Below are 12616 nucleotides of genomic sequence, written 5' to 3' on the forward strand. Positions count from 1 at the left end.
CTTACTGTTTTCAGTTAAAAGCGGAATGTCCCCCGCGGTCGCGTTGAGCATCCGGACACCTTACTCAGGGGATTCGCGTCGTAGGCTCCTGAAAGGGGAGGGGGGGGGGGGGGGGGGGGGCTTTTGAAAGCGGGGCAAAAGGGGCGTTGTGTGCAGTATCAGGCGCTTTCGTGCTCCATCCGGAAAAGGCTGCTGGAACTCTAAAATCCTGCATTTTAACCATTTTTGCTGCTATTTAGGCAACTTAACATCTGCGCAGTTGTGAGGCATGACGACCAAAGTCTCTTGACGGAATATTTCTTGGAAAGGGAGGAGCTTAAATCCAACCATCGATTGTTTTCTAGTTTCCTGGCGTACACTTTAGCCTCCACCGTAGCCTTCGTGATGGCTTGGCAAGCTGCAGGGGTCTTCCGACCCTTGCGGTACTTTTGTACCGAAGCCGCTTAGCCCAGAGCTTGAGAAGATGAAGGTCGAGTGCAGGGGCTTCTTCTTCGACGCTGGATTCTATAATGGCTCTTTGGAGCGCGTTATGCAGGAGATCTTCAAAGCCGGAGTCTGCGACGTCGTCTCCCGTCAGGAGTTCTCTGAATTTATCCCAGTGCAGGATTTTTATCTTCTTCTTTATCGTAAGGGCCTTCAGTTTACGAGTTGGCGAGAACTAGATTACTATCGGGAAGTGGTCACTACCCCAGTTGTCCGAGAGCTATTTGTGATGATACGTGAACGTGTTCGAAGTCCAAGTCAGGTCCGCCGAGGTGTCCTGCCCGACTCTCGCTGCCATCCTGGTCTTGGCGCCTTGCTTATTTATGAGATGAAATCAGAATGTCTGCATTTTGTCTGCTATTTTCGTTTGATAATTGCAGCCTCAGGCCGTGTGACGGAGATTAAAATCTCCGCCGTACAGCTTCTGCTCTCTCGGGTACAGATAGCGTAGGCGGGCAATCCAGCCGTGGTCGACCTTCTCGATGCCCGGCCCGTAGTAGACCGATAGGAATAAGATGTTGTGGTGCTTATAGACCAAGGTTCGCACGGCGATGACTTATTGTTTTTCAGTGCAAAACTGCCCGAGTTCAATTTGGTTCTGAGGCCAGTCGCTGCGCAGGCAGGCCACTGCCTAACCTGGTTTGGATGGGGACGACGGGTCTGTCTGTACTCTCACTGTGGTGATCGTAGGGCACGCGTAGCACGAATGCCCGCGAAGTTTGATTTATATGGAGTGAGCTTCTTGAAGTAAAAGAACGCCAGGGCGCTCGCTGGGTACGTCCACGGTCTTAGTCGTAGCTCAGCCGCTCGCTGGCCGAGACTCCGGCAGTTCCACTGGAGAACCCTTAAAATGCTATTGTGGGGACAGGCTGAAGAGTGGTCTGGCCTGAGTCAGGATCGACTGGTGTTTCTTGTTTTCCTCTTGCTGTGTCTTGAGGGCCGCATTGACCCCGTCCGGCTCAGCCTTCAGGAAGTTGAACTTGTTGCGTAGTTCTTGAATTTCGGCCGTCGCGTTCGATGGTGGTGACGGCATTTTACCTCGCTTCACTTTATTGACCCACAAGGAGGCGCTGGGGGATCGACCTACATAGAGTTCCTGTATAGGCTCCCTACGGGAGCCAGAGTTGCGCATTTGTTTTCCCCGCGCCGCCACGCCGCTATTCGCCGAGATCCATCACGTGAGGAGCAAAGCATCCGGTGGCATGCAAGAAAGCCATCTTTACGGTCGCTCCGCCGACGTTTCTCGCGCCCCGGCGTATGTTTCCCTGCTTTCCGCCTCCTTTTCCTCCTCTCCTGTTTTCCACGCGCGGCGGCGCGCGCGGCGCCACTATTCGCCAAATTCAGTCACGTGAGGAGCAAAGCATCCAGGGCGTGCGGGGAAGCCGGCGCTACGGCCACTCGCCGAGGCCGAATGCGCAACTCTGCTACCGTAGGTAGCTATACAGGAACTCTAGACCTACAAGGAGCCGCTTGGTGATATCGGCACCCTGTTTGCCCGACCTCTGCTTCGGCTTGTTGTTGCTGCAGCTGCTGCTGGTTCTACCGCTGTTGGTTGCTGCAGCTGCTGCTGGTTTTACCGCCGTTTATTTATTTATTTATTAATTTAGAATACCCTCAGGGTCATAAGGCGTTAGAGAGGGGAGTGGGTGTTAAGTACAATGTTTGATTCTGCTTCTCGGAATCTGATGGGATCCTGAATGGTGACGATGTCTTCGGGAAGATCATTCCAGTCCACAATTGCATCAGGAAGAGGGGCGTGCTGATGTGCTGTGGAAAAACATTTCGGCCGGTCTATTTTATTGCAATGACCGAGTCTAGAGGAAAGATAAGCCGGTAAGGAAAGAAGAGACTGATTTAAAAGTGGTGAATAAAAAACTTTATGCAGAAGGCGGAAGCGGAATATTTTTCGTCGGACATTGGTGGTTCATCCCAAGGTGGCACTTCTTCTTGCACCCTAGGCAGAAAGGGGTAGAGTCTGGGCACCCAGATTCCTGCATAGGGCTGGTTGGGGCCGGGTGTTGAGTTCTGCAGCGCGGGCACACGGAATCGTTGGAGAAGATGTCGGCCTTGTGGACGGTGCGGTGGCAGTTGCTGCATGTAACCGCTTTTGGCTTAGGGGAACACTCGCATGAACCTCTTCTCGTAAACCACGGATCTTAATAGTTTCTCACCGTCAAAGGTGAGGATTGCAGTATTTGATTTCCCGAGCCGGCGAGCCGCGACCACGTGGATCTTCTCGCACTAAATCTCGGTATTGAGTGTGTCGTCTTGAGGGTCTTCTTGGAGGGGGTAAATATCGTAGATAGCCCCCTTGCTGTAGGTCGGGCCGTAGGTTCTAAACACCTGGACGGGAATTTTCTGGTCCTCGATGGTGACCACCGTAACCTTCTCAAGTGATTCAGCCAATTCTTTCGAGTCCATGCGGACCGAGATGCTATTGGCCTTTTCGATCAGGTGCATGGAGAACGCAGCGGTTATTTGTGTGCCATGGAGATGTATCTTCAGTTCTGGTAGATGCGGCTTGATTGAGACTCTAGATCGCGTCAGGCGGATCTTGTACTCGTACTGCGACTTCTTTGGAGCTTTGGCTCTCGAAGGTATTTGAAGTTTAGCTGAATTTCGGCGGAGTCGTTTCCTTTTCCTTTTGCTCATGACTGTCTTCCACTCGTCTTCTTTCTTTTTGGTAGGGTTCACCAGAGCGTCACCTCCCGACTCTGCGTTCTTGAAGGGTGGCGTCCTGCTTTCCGCAGCCGCTGCGGCGGCGCAAGAATCGCACTTCGTTTCTTTGTTCTTTTCCAAGGGATCCGTCGCCATCTTTGCTTCGGATTCTTTTTGGGTTGCCCTTTTCGCGGCCCGCTTTGTTTTTGCCTTTGGGCACAATATAATGTGAGTCTCCGAGGATATTTTTCATAATTTCAATGAGATGTTCCTTCGATATACTCGAGCGGATCGCCTTCGCAGCTTGCTCATCAGAGCCTGGCTGGCTTAGAGTTGGTTGTGCGGACTCACCAAAAACAAAGTGTTGTGGTACTTGAAGCGTCGGGGGCATGAGAATCGAGGTCATACCCGCCGTTTGAATCGTCGGGATATCTGCGACAGCGGCGGTGCGCCCGTCTTAACAACCGGCGTTCATGTCCATCTCTTAATATTGCCGTGGGTTGGTCGAAAAAAACGCTGGAAGTGCCGTTCACCTCATTCGGATTCTCCGGGGTTGGTCCCCCACGATTCCCGTCGAGTTTAGAGCTGGATCAGGCAGCCCTGAACGTTCCTTGGGGCCGAGCAATCGGGAACGCTAAAAACACGTCCGTTCTCGTCGGCTGCTTCCCGCAATTTCTCGGAGCTCGATCTGAGGATGCGTAGACCTCTGCCAGGCGAACCATACCACCCCCCCCCCCCCCCCCTGGATTCTCTGTAAATAACGCGCTCATTGTTAGGCACCGGCGGTTATTTTTAATTACTGGTTCCCTCGAGCTCCTCCTTCTGCGGTGTGAAACTAACACGGTGAACCGAACCCTGACGGAACATAAAATACCGACATGGCCGCCAGTGACGTTACGGGGAAGCTATGTATAATCCATAGGGCGTACAGTTCTCGGATATTACCACAAGGCGAGATGATCACGCGTTGACGCCACCAAGCTGCAATGCTCGCAATCTGTAGTACCCTTGGCCATGCAGAGGCACTTGACGTCACGAGCGCGATACGCATTGCGCTTCTCGCTGCCGATTTTAAAAAGAGAGATGGAGAGACCTCGCGGCCACGTCATTTCTTTTCCCTACCCGTTTAACGTAGTCTATGCAGGTAAGCTTTCGGTATTCGATAGCCGCATCTTGAGTGGTGGCACGTAGACGTTTTCATGCCCTCCATATGCCATGGAGGAATAGCATACCTTGCAGTGACAACATAATCGGAGCACCCGCACCGGGTTAGAATCGGTCCTATTGCCGTAGACGAAGTGGTCTTGGGAATAAACGTGACGATAAGTCTGATACAAAGGCCTTGCGATTCACGCTCGCTATCTACTGACTTCATAAATAAGGGTCCTCGAGGAATGTGTGAAGGTCCATAACATTGCAGCCACGCTCGCGCTGCAGCTTCTTGTACTCATCGCACTTTTTCCGCGATTGTTCTTATGCTTATTAAAATTATTTTCGCGCACGACGACGACGCAGTGATAGTAAGAAAACATTGAATTTTGAAAAATGTAACACTCTGCACTTGAAACACTCTGAACTAACTTATGCGGGGCGTCTGTTTCTAAGCCTTTTCGCTTGTGCCCTTGGCGGTTGCATACCCTGTGTCAGAGGAGAATCCAAAAAATGCAACGGGTCTAGGGTACGTCAGTTTCCGCGCTGATATTTAAGTTATTCGAAAAAGGTCCATATACAGCCAATGTCTATCATAGCCACGCGCTGGGAATGGCAATCATGAGGCATGGGCTGAGCTTTACAAATTGTTATTAGAGTTCGTGTGCTCCCATCTTTGATTGAACACGACCCACTACTCGAATGTTTGACGATGCTATGATTGTCATGAGCTCATGTCGAGTGCTCGAGCGCACGACAATAGGGCACGTTAAGATATCTTTTTACATACGATACGATGTTGCGGTGAGATGCCAAGGTGTCAACAACGCTATTGGATCTTGTGGGGTGTAAAGTGATGTCATGGCCTAACCCTGTGCGACGAATTGACGCCGTGACGTCACGTAACCACATCACATAACATCACTTGACACGCGACATCACGGAATTAATCATAATGCTAATACAAACCCGCCATGAAATCCCACCATTTCTCATTCATTGCAATTTTCTATATGACGATTTTCCGATAGATATAGAAATACCGCTGCCAATTTTCCGGAAATCGATAGTATTCAATCAGACAAAAAGACTGAACCGGTTACTGCTCATTATTTTCCGGTTCAGTACCGGTTCCGTTCTAAGACGGCGACAACGATTTTTGTTGGGGTCGGTTCCGGTTTGGCTAAAAATACCGGTTAAGTTCCGGTTCGACACCCTGTCTTATGTCACATTCAATTGGGGCGCACCACACCGCACCGCACTGCACCGACGGACGCGTCGCGTTCACATGGTCGTGTCGGTGCGGCTGCACTACGTTCATTTGGGACTTGGTGCGACGCACGACACCGGCGCGTTGCTGCACCAGCTGCACCGTCGAAAGGAGACCGTGCAGCTTCGCGCACTGCTGGCCGGCGCGGCCTTGAGCTACCGCCCTCCGCCTCCTTCGGCCCCTTCTTTCCCTCGCTTCGTCTTCCACTTCTCGGTAAACATGGCGGCTCGGGAGACTCTCGCTAGATGGCGCGCGCCGCCGCCCCACTCGCGGCGGATTTTGTCCAGTGGTCCAGCCGTTTATGTTTTGCCCTTAAAGTGACCGCGCCAAGCGCGTTGCACGGCGGAATGCTTCGTGTTCACTTGGTAGTGCATCATACGCTGCACCCGCGCGGTGGCGCGGCCTTGGGGGCAGCACTTTCTCGGTGCTGCGTGCGCCCCAATTGAATGTGACATTAGTGTGTTGTCACACTCGTCTGGGGCGCGCACGGCACCGAGAAAATGCCGCCCCCAAGGCCACGGCACTGTGGAGGTGCACCCCATGACGCACTACCAGGTGAACGCGAAGCATCCCGCCGTGCGACGCGCTCGATGCGGTCACTGCAAGGGCAAAACATGAACGGGTAGACGGTAAAAAATATCCGCAAGAGTGGGACGGCGGCTCGCGCCATCTAGCAAGGAATGAAAGTAACAAATTGCCTTTCAAGTGGATGGTTCAAGTATGTAGTTGTTATACCGAAAATTCGCCGGCCAACGTAAAAACAAAAACAGATGGACTATGAAACAGAGCGTTTACACATTTGCAATTTTATTGTCGGACTGGGGACAAGCGATAGGTACACGCGCGGTGAGAAAATCAACAGAGGCGAGGGCACGCAGGGGTTAAAAGAAAAACAAGAAATTTAATTAGGCGATTCAAAGCCGCGCACGGCGACAACACGACAAAACCATCAGAACAAAATGCGAACACGCGTTGCTCTAACAACACACTCACGAACCTTCGGGCAGCGGGGCCGCGAAAAAAAAACAACAAGACAGCACTCGATTCCCGACACAACGCGAAACAACTCACCGCTCGCGACAGAAACTGCAGCCGGGAAACAAATTTGCCGGTGCAAAGGAGACGAAAGTTCCGAAAAAGGAAAGCCCCCACTGCGGGACCCAAAGTCCAGGGAAAAGTTCAAACGAAGTCCGAAGACTCACCGACGTCTTGAATCCGACGAACAACGAAAGCTTCACGTGCCCGGCGTGGTGGACTGGTTGCTCGGCGGCCGACGCAACGCCAGCACCGCACACACACACACACTTCCCGAAAAGGGATAAAGCGACGCCCGTCGTCCCTGCTGGAATCGTAGCCAGAGCAGAGGGCTTGAGGGAAAGAAGGTAGCAGCGCCGACATCACGTTCTCTTGAGCTGCGGGCCGCCATGTTTCGCGAGGCAAGGAAGGAAGGGAAGACCTACGACGAGACGAGAAAGAGAGAGAGGAGGTGCCGAGGGAAGCGGAGAGGGTTGACTCAAGGTCGCAGTGCGAGGACCTGCATGGTCTCCTTCCGACGGTGCAGCGACGCATCGGTGCCGCGCGCCGCACGAAGCCCCCGGCCGAACGTAGTGCAGCCGCACCGACACGACCACGCGAACGTGACGCGTCCGTCGGTGCAGCGCGGTGCGGTGCGGTGCGCCCCCGACGAATGTGACATACGTATGCACTTCGGGTAACCTGAGTGCAGCCGACGCTGCAAGCCAAAGGGACAATCAAGCAGCAGCGCGAGATCAGCAAAACAGCGCGGTGACTTCGTGATTTTTTTTTTTTTATTGTGCGTTTATGTGTACGTCAACTTGTGGTAAAACAAAGCTTAGAAAGATATTTTTGTTAAATTGCCTTCTTTTCCCTTTTGCAGGCGGTGAACCGAGGCAAAAAAATCACATGCGACCTGGGCGGTTTGGGATCCATCCCCACGCAGCAGATGGACAAAGACATCAGGGTACTTCAGGTCACCGCGCCCCCCGAGCATCCAAACGAGCTGACCATCGGGAGGATCTTCCTTCAATTCACCAACCTCGAAGAGGTCAGTCCAGTCGTCGGTAACCCCTACCCGTTTCAGGACAAAGTCGTGCGACGTTAAGGGAGTATATCTTTAAACGTCCTGGCGAGTGAACCCACACAGCGCCGTCTGACGTGAGACAGCATTGCCTCCAGCGCGTATCGCAGCGTGTCACAATAAATGCGATGGTATAGCACGCGAACAACGGCAAGACGTACGCGCGTGCCGCTTTGTGGGGACACTCGCCGAGCTTTTGCATGTCTGCTACTTAGGGTGGGTCAGATATGTCCACTTATAATGACGTCATGCGCAAACCTTGTCTTGCGGTATCGCCACCAGCCGCCCAGATGGCGCCAGATGCACACCATTTCAGGTGGAACTCCATTTATTCTTGCGTTAATTGTCTCTGCCTGAGAGACTTCTGAACAATTTTGTCTAAGGATACGAGGGGTGTACCATATTGATTTACAATTTATATTTTTTTCCTGCAGACACCGGGTCACTAACAATCTGTACATATGTCAACGTTCGTGACAGACTCCCCCTGTGGCCGAATGTCATCTTAGCACCTGTGTGAGAGCAGCTCGACACCTTGCTGGAACGACGTTTTTTGAAGTGCCTCACACCCACTCCTGGACAGCTATTTCAAGCTTCTTGATGAGCAGAAAAAGGAGTTCTTGCGGGGTTTTTTTTCCATTGCAACTCAACAGGTGATAATCACGGGGGGCCCAATCGGGTCATAAACATGCGCGACTAAACTTCTGGTCTTACGACGTGCCAAAAAGACGGCCGAACCAGATTAGATGCCGGCTAAGTACGGTCTCGCGTGAATGCACATAACGCAGCAATTCATCGGCTCGTGATCGGGTTCGGCCGACTTACAGACAAGTCAGACGTTTGGCCGTGCATGAGTATGGCCAAACAGGGCCCCCAATGGTTATTACTAGAGTTCCGTGTTTTCAGATAATTCTGAAAAACTCCGAAGAACACCCGCCGGTAAAATGTTGGTCCATTCGGATTGACCTGATAAACTCCGAATGTTTACGCGCCAGTGCCACCCCCCCCCCCCCCACACACACACACACACCGCCCCCCGCAAAAGGGGATACGGTCCATTCGTCACATGCGCACTCGTCACAGGACGATTCGTCACACAGAACCATTCGTCATAGGATGACTCGCCACGCGGCCAACCGGTCCTACAATAGTTCGTCCCCCCGAAAATTTATTGTTCAATTTGGTTCGGGCGGACGACGTTCCTCACCTTATATCTTAGTGTGTCTTTGGCTTCTGAAAGGCGAATAATTTGTAACAAACGTTTTAGCTACTGATTCGGTCCCGAACATTGAATGTTGGTTCGGCCTGACAAAGTGGGTCATCTCTTATCTTAGCATGTCTTTCGTTTCTCAAGGTCGAAGAACTTGTAAAAGACGCTTTAGCTTCTGGGTTCATCCCGAACGGTGAATGCGGAGGCGATATAAAAGCGACTATTTTTAACTGTACAGACCTCACAACTACCAATATCTACAGCAAAAAAAAAAAAATTGATTGCAAATTAATAAGGTAAGTTTCTCGTATTTGGTAGGATTGGACGTCAATTAGACATCTTAACTTTTTTAATTGACACTCTTAAGTTTGCTAATTAGTCGAGAAATCGGTTGCGTTGACCTTCAGACACACTTTCTAAAGGCCCGTTCACACTCTTGCAACCGAGTACGACCGAGAGAGACCAGACCGGTTTTTAAGCCTCTTGCGACTTCTTAGGACCAGCTCCGCTGCATCGCAGCCGGTCCTAAGAAGTCGCAAAAGGCTTAAAAACCGGTCTGGTCTCTCTCGGTCGAACTCGGTCGCAAGAGTGTGAACGGGCCTTAAGAGAAGTGTAAAAACAACACATTTTTGTACTATTTCTGGCGGTCCTTTATAGCAGAATATACAGCCATAATTTAAAGTTTACGCTGCACCGCCCACAAAAAAAAAGCAAATTATAAATTATATTCACATTATTTTTTAAAGGCCTATAACCATCCTTATTTACAAACATGAAATACTAAAGTGTTTTACTGTTGCCCAGAATGGTGCTGCGCCCTAAAATCAATAAATGCGCCAGAAATCGTTAAGCGAGCTATCTTACTTATCAAATTGTCTTATTCAGGACACAAACAATTAAGCGAGATGAAATTATTAAGTCGGCGAGGTCTCCGACCGCCGAGGTTGGCCAGCGCCAAGTTCAAGCGCCCCGCTGGCCAATCAGGGCAGTCGGTAGTGTCCAACTTTGAGCCCCAGGTGTCGAAACTAAGCTGCAAGGAAAGGGTAACCTAAACATCATGCCTATTAAACCGGCATAAAACATGTCGTCCCGTGCGCAGAGCTGATCTTTCGGTCTCTCCGCACTCAGATTCGAATCATGCACTCCAAGGTGCCCGCCATCGGGGACAGTAGCTTCTGGCCCGGGAAGCGGCTTCAAATCTTGGACCTCAGTCACAACAACATCGGGACCGTGAGAGACTCGGACTTCAGGGGTCTCTCGGAGCTGCGCTTGCTCAACCTGAGCCACAACCAGATATCGGGGGCTCCCTCGGCGCCGTTCCGGTTCCTGGCAAACCTCACCAGCCTCATCCTGACCAACAACAAGTTGGAAGCATTGGCGCCGCGGTTTTTCTACCTCCTGCCGAGGCTGCAGAGGTAAGACGATCATTCCTTGCGTGTTCGAGATTAGCGGTCCTATTTTGGTCACCGCGAGATCTAATTTGCATTTCGCGGAGCGAGTGAAGATTGCGTTCGTAGACGGTTTCTTCTACTAAAGCGAGCGAAGAACGTGTTTCGCTTCCTACAAAGCGTCATTTGCAGACGTTAAAAAAACAAGGAATTACTGCTCACAGGTAGGACAAAAAGATGATCGTCTGCTACAAAACGAGTGTCGCCGAGAAGTGAGATGAGACGCGGGCTGACATTGTGATAGTCTGCTATTTAACGTTGAAAGCCATTGACAACCCGCGCTTCGTTTGGAAATCTCAGGTTGTTCTACTGCTGTACACAAGCTGATATTGGCCGGTGGGTGAAGAAGTATCTAAGACAACTTCATCAGAGGCCGCGAGATATCTCTCACTATTTGCATTTTAGTGTGAGGTTCTCCCTAATATATTGACCAATTGTAAACCCGCAAACAGGTCGAAAATGTATAATTTGTTGATTATGTGCAACCTATGAATCCACTTTCAAATCAGCAGCCAAAAATGTTTCTCGCTCCAACCTTGACGAAAATCGGATTCCCGAAAAAAACAAATATGATGAACTCTGGCGCTGATTGAATACCGCAAACAAAAAGACTGACTCCGACGCTTATGGCAATACACGAAAAATGCTATCCTTCTGCTAAAAATGCGAGAGTAATGCACTCCATTCAGTATATTCGCACCTTTTTACCAACGGCAATGATGTCTCTCCAAGACGAGCAGATATGTACTCTGCTTGCGCCAAAAGACGGCAAGAACCGTAGAAAAGTTTCAGGCTAATTATACTGCCTATTAAAAAAATGTCAAGCTGAATCATGAGAGTAGAGCTTGTTGCCTAATGAGCGCCAAGGGTTGGCGGTATGGAAGAGGATTTAATATTTACATGATGTGCGAGAAGGCGTTTGGTGTCGTTCCGAGTCGTCGTTCGTTCTGCTCCTTCTCCAATCGCTACTCTTTTTCTTTCCCGCGACTGTTTTCTACGTCATCGTTTTCTACAAAACGTCGCGCTCACTAGACTTTGTTTTCCACGAAATATTAATGGAGCTTTATAATATAATGTGTAATCCGCAACATAACCCCCTCCCCCCCTCCCCCCCCCCCCCCCCGCTCTTCATTCATAAAAGAAAGTACGATCGGCAACACCCCCCCCCCCCCCCCCAAAAAAAAAAAAAAAAAATTGGCTTGCTCTTTATGTTTATACAGCCTTGATGGAGATGCGCCTCAACGGGTAATCGGTCTCTTAGCTGTAGATGAGAAATTTGGCCAGTGCGGTACAACCGCTAACCTGGGGTCTTTAACGTGCATCACGCAGTAGTGATCACACGAACGCGTGCCGGTACGAAACTCAGAAAAAAACAGCGTTTATATAGGTCGCTAATTTATTATCAACCACGAGCGTTGTATAACTTGATATTTTTTTTTGTCGACATTTGTCTGCACGGATGGTTCGCAGCACATGACCTTATTATTTATTTCCAACCGTAGTAGACCTGCTTGATACGTCCAGTCCGTCAGAGATGTCCGGTCCTTTTGTATTCCTCAACGGGAACCAGGTAATCTTTTTAAATTTTACTGTTCGGCTCAGGGCCGTCGCGTGCGTTAATCGCAGGTGAAAAAAATACCTTTGTTCGCCCCTCTTCCAGAAGTGGTCCAGCAGTCGCTCACGACGTGACGTGCGCTGGGTGACATTGTTTCTCGTAGATCCTGAAGTTTCTCGATATCTGCATTTGCAGTATCGGTCGTTGTTTCTCCAACCGACAGTGTGTCGAGATTATCGCTTTAAATATTCAAAGGATTCATGTCGTTTCGCTCTTTCGTTTTCTTTCGTTTTCAGCGGGTATTTCATTGGTTCAGTGTAGTTCTAAAGTTATTAGCGAGGCTTATAATTAGAGTTGTCACTCGGAGTACGTTTACTGGACTGTCCCGGCTTCAGAGAAGTCGTTCCTTTGTTATATTTGTAGAACAGTAGAACACGTCACATTTAAGTTTGCGTTTCTTATCTTTCGTCACTTCTGTTAGAAAGTCTTCGTTTGTGAATCCTGATAGAACCTTCTCTCCGTGTCCAGTGTTAACAACGTCGTGCAGGGTGTTTTGGTTTTTTATCGAGTTAGTTTATTTTCCGTGTCAGTTTTTGTTTCGGCTTCTCGAGTCTTTTATCTATTATTTTTCGCTGGTCATTCACGTTTTTACGTTGATTTTTGGCGGCAAACACATATCACAGAGTTTATATATACTTGCAGTGGCTCGTTTTAAGTCGTTCCAGTTCGTTTTGCTCTTTCCAAG

At 50.0% G+C, this 12616-nt stretch overlaps 1 protein-coding gene across 1 annotated transcript in view; it reads left to right on the forward strand.

Annotated features, from left to right (window-relative positions):
- The first annotated feature begins 6100 nt into the window (after positions 1–6100).
- Positions 6101–12616, forward strand: part of LOC121835229 (platelet glycoprotein V-like) — a 48797-nt gene continuing 42281 nt past the window's right edge. Inside the window, exons 1-3 of the mRNA XM_042289223.1 lie at positions 6101–6115; positions 7458–7625; positions 9997–10283. Coding sequence (XP_042145157.1) covers positions 6101–6115; positions 7458–7625; positions 9997–10283 — 470 coding nt within the window. The remainder of the gene's footprint in view (positions 6116–7457; positions 7626–9996; positions 10284–12616) is intronic.

This window comes from Ixodes scapularis, unplaced genomic scaffold (assembly GCF_016920785.2).
Source record: "Ixodes scapularis isolate PalLabHiFi unplaced genomic scaffold, ASM1692078v2 PGA_scaffold12__126_contigs__length_90152505, whole genome shotgun sequence".
Classification (NCBI taxonomy): Eukaryota; Metazoa; Arthropoda; class Arachnida; order Ixodida; family Ixodidae; genus Ixodes; species Ixodes scapularis.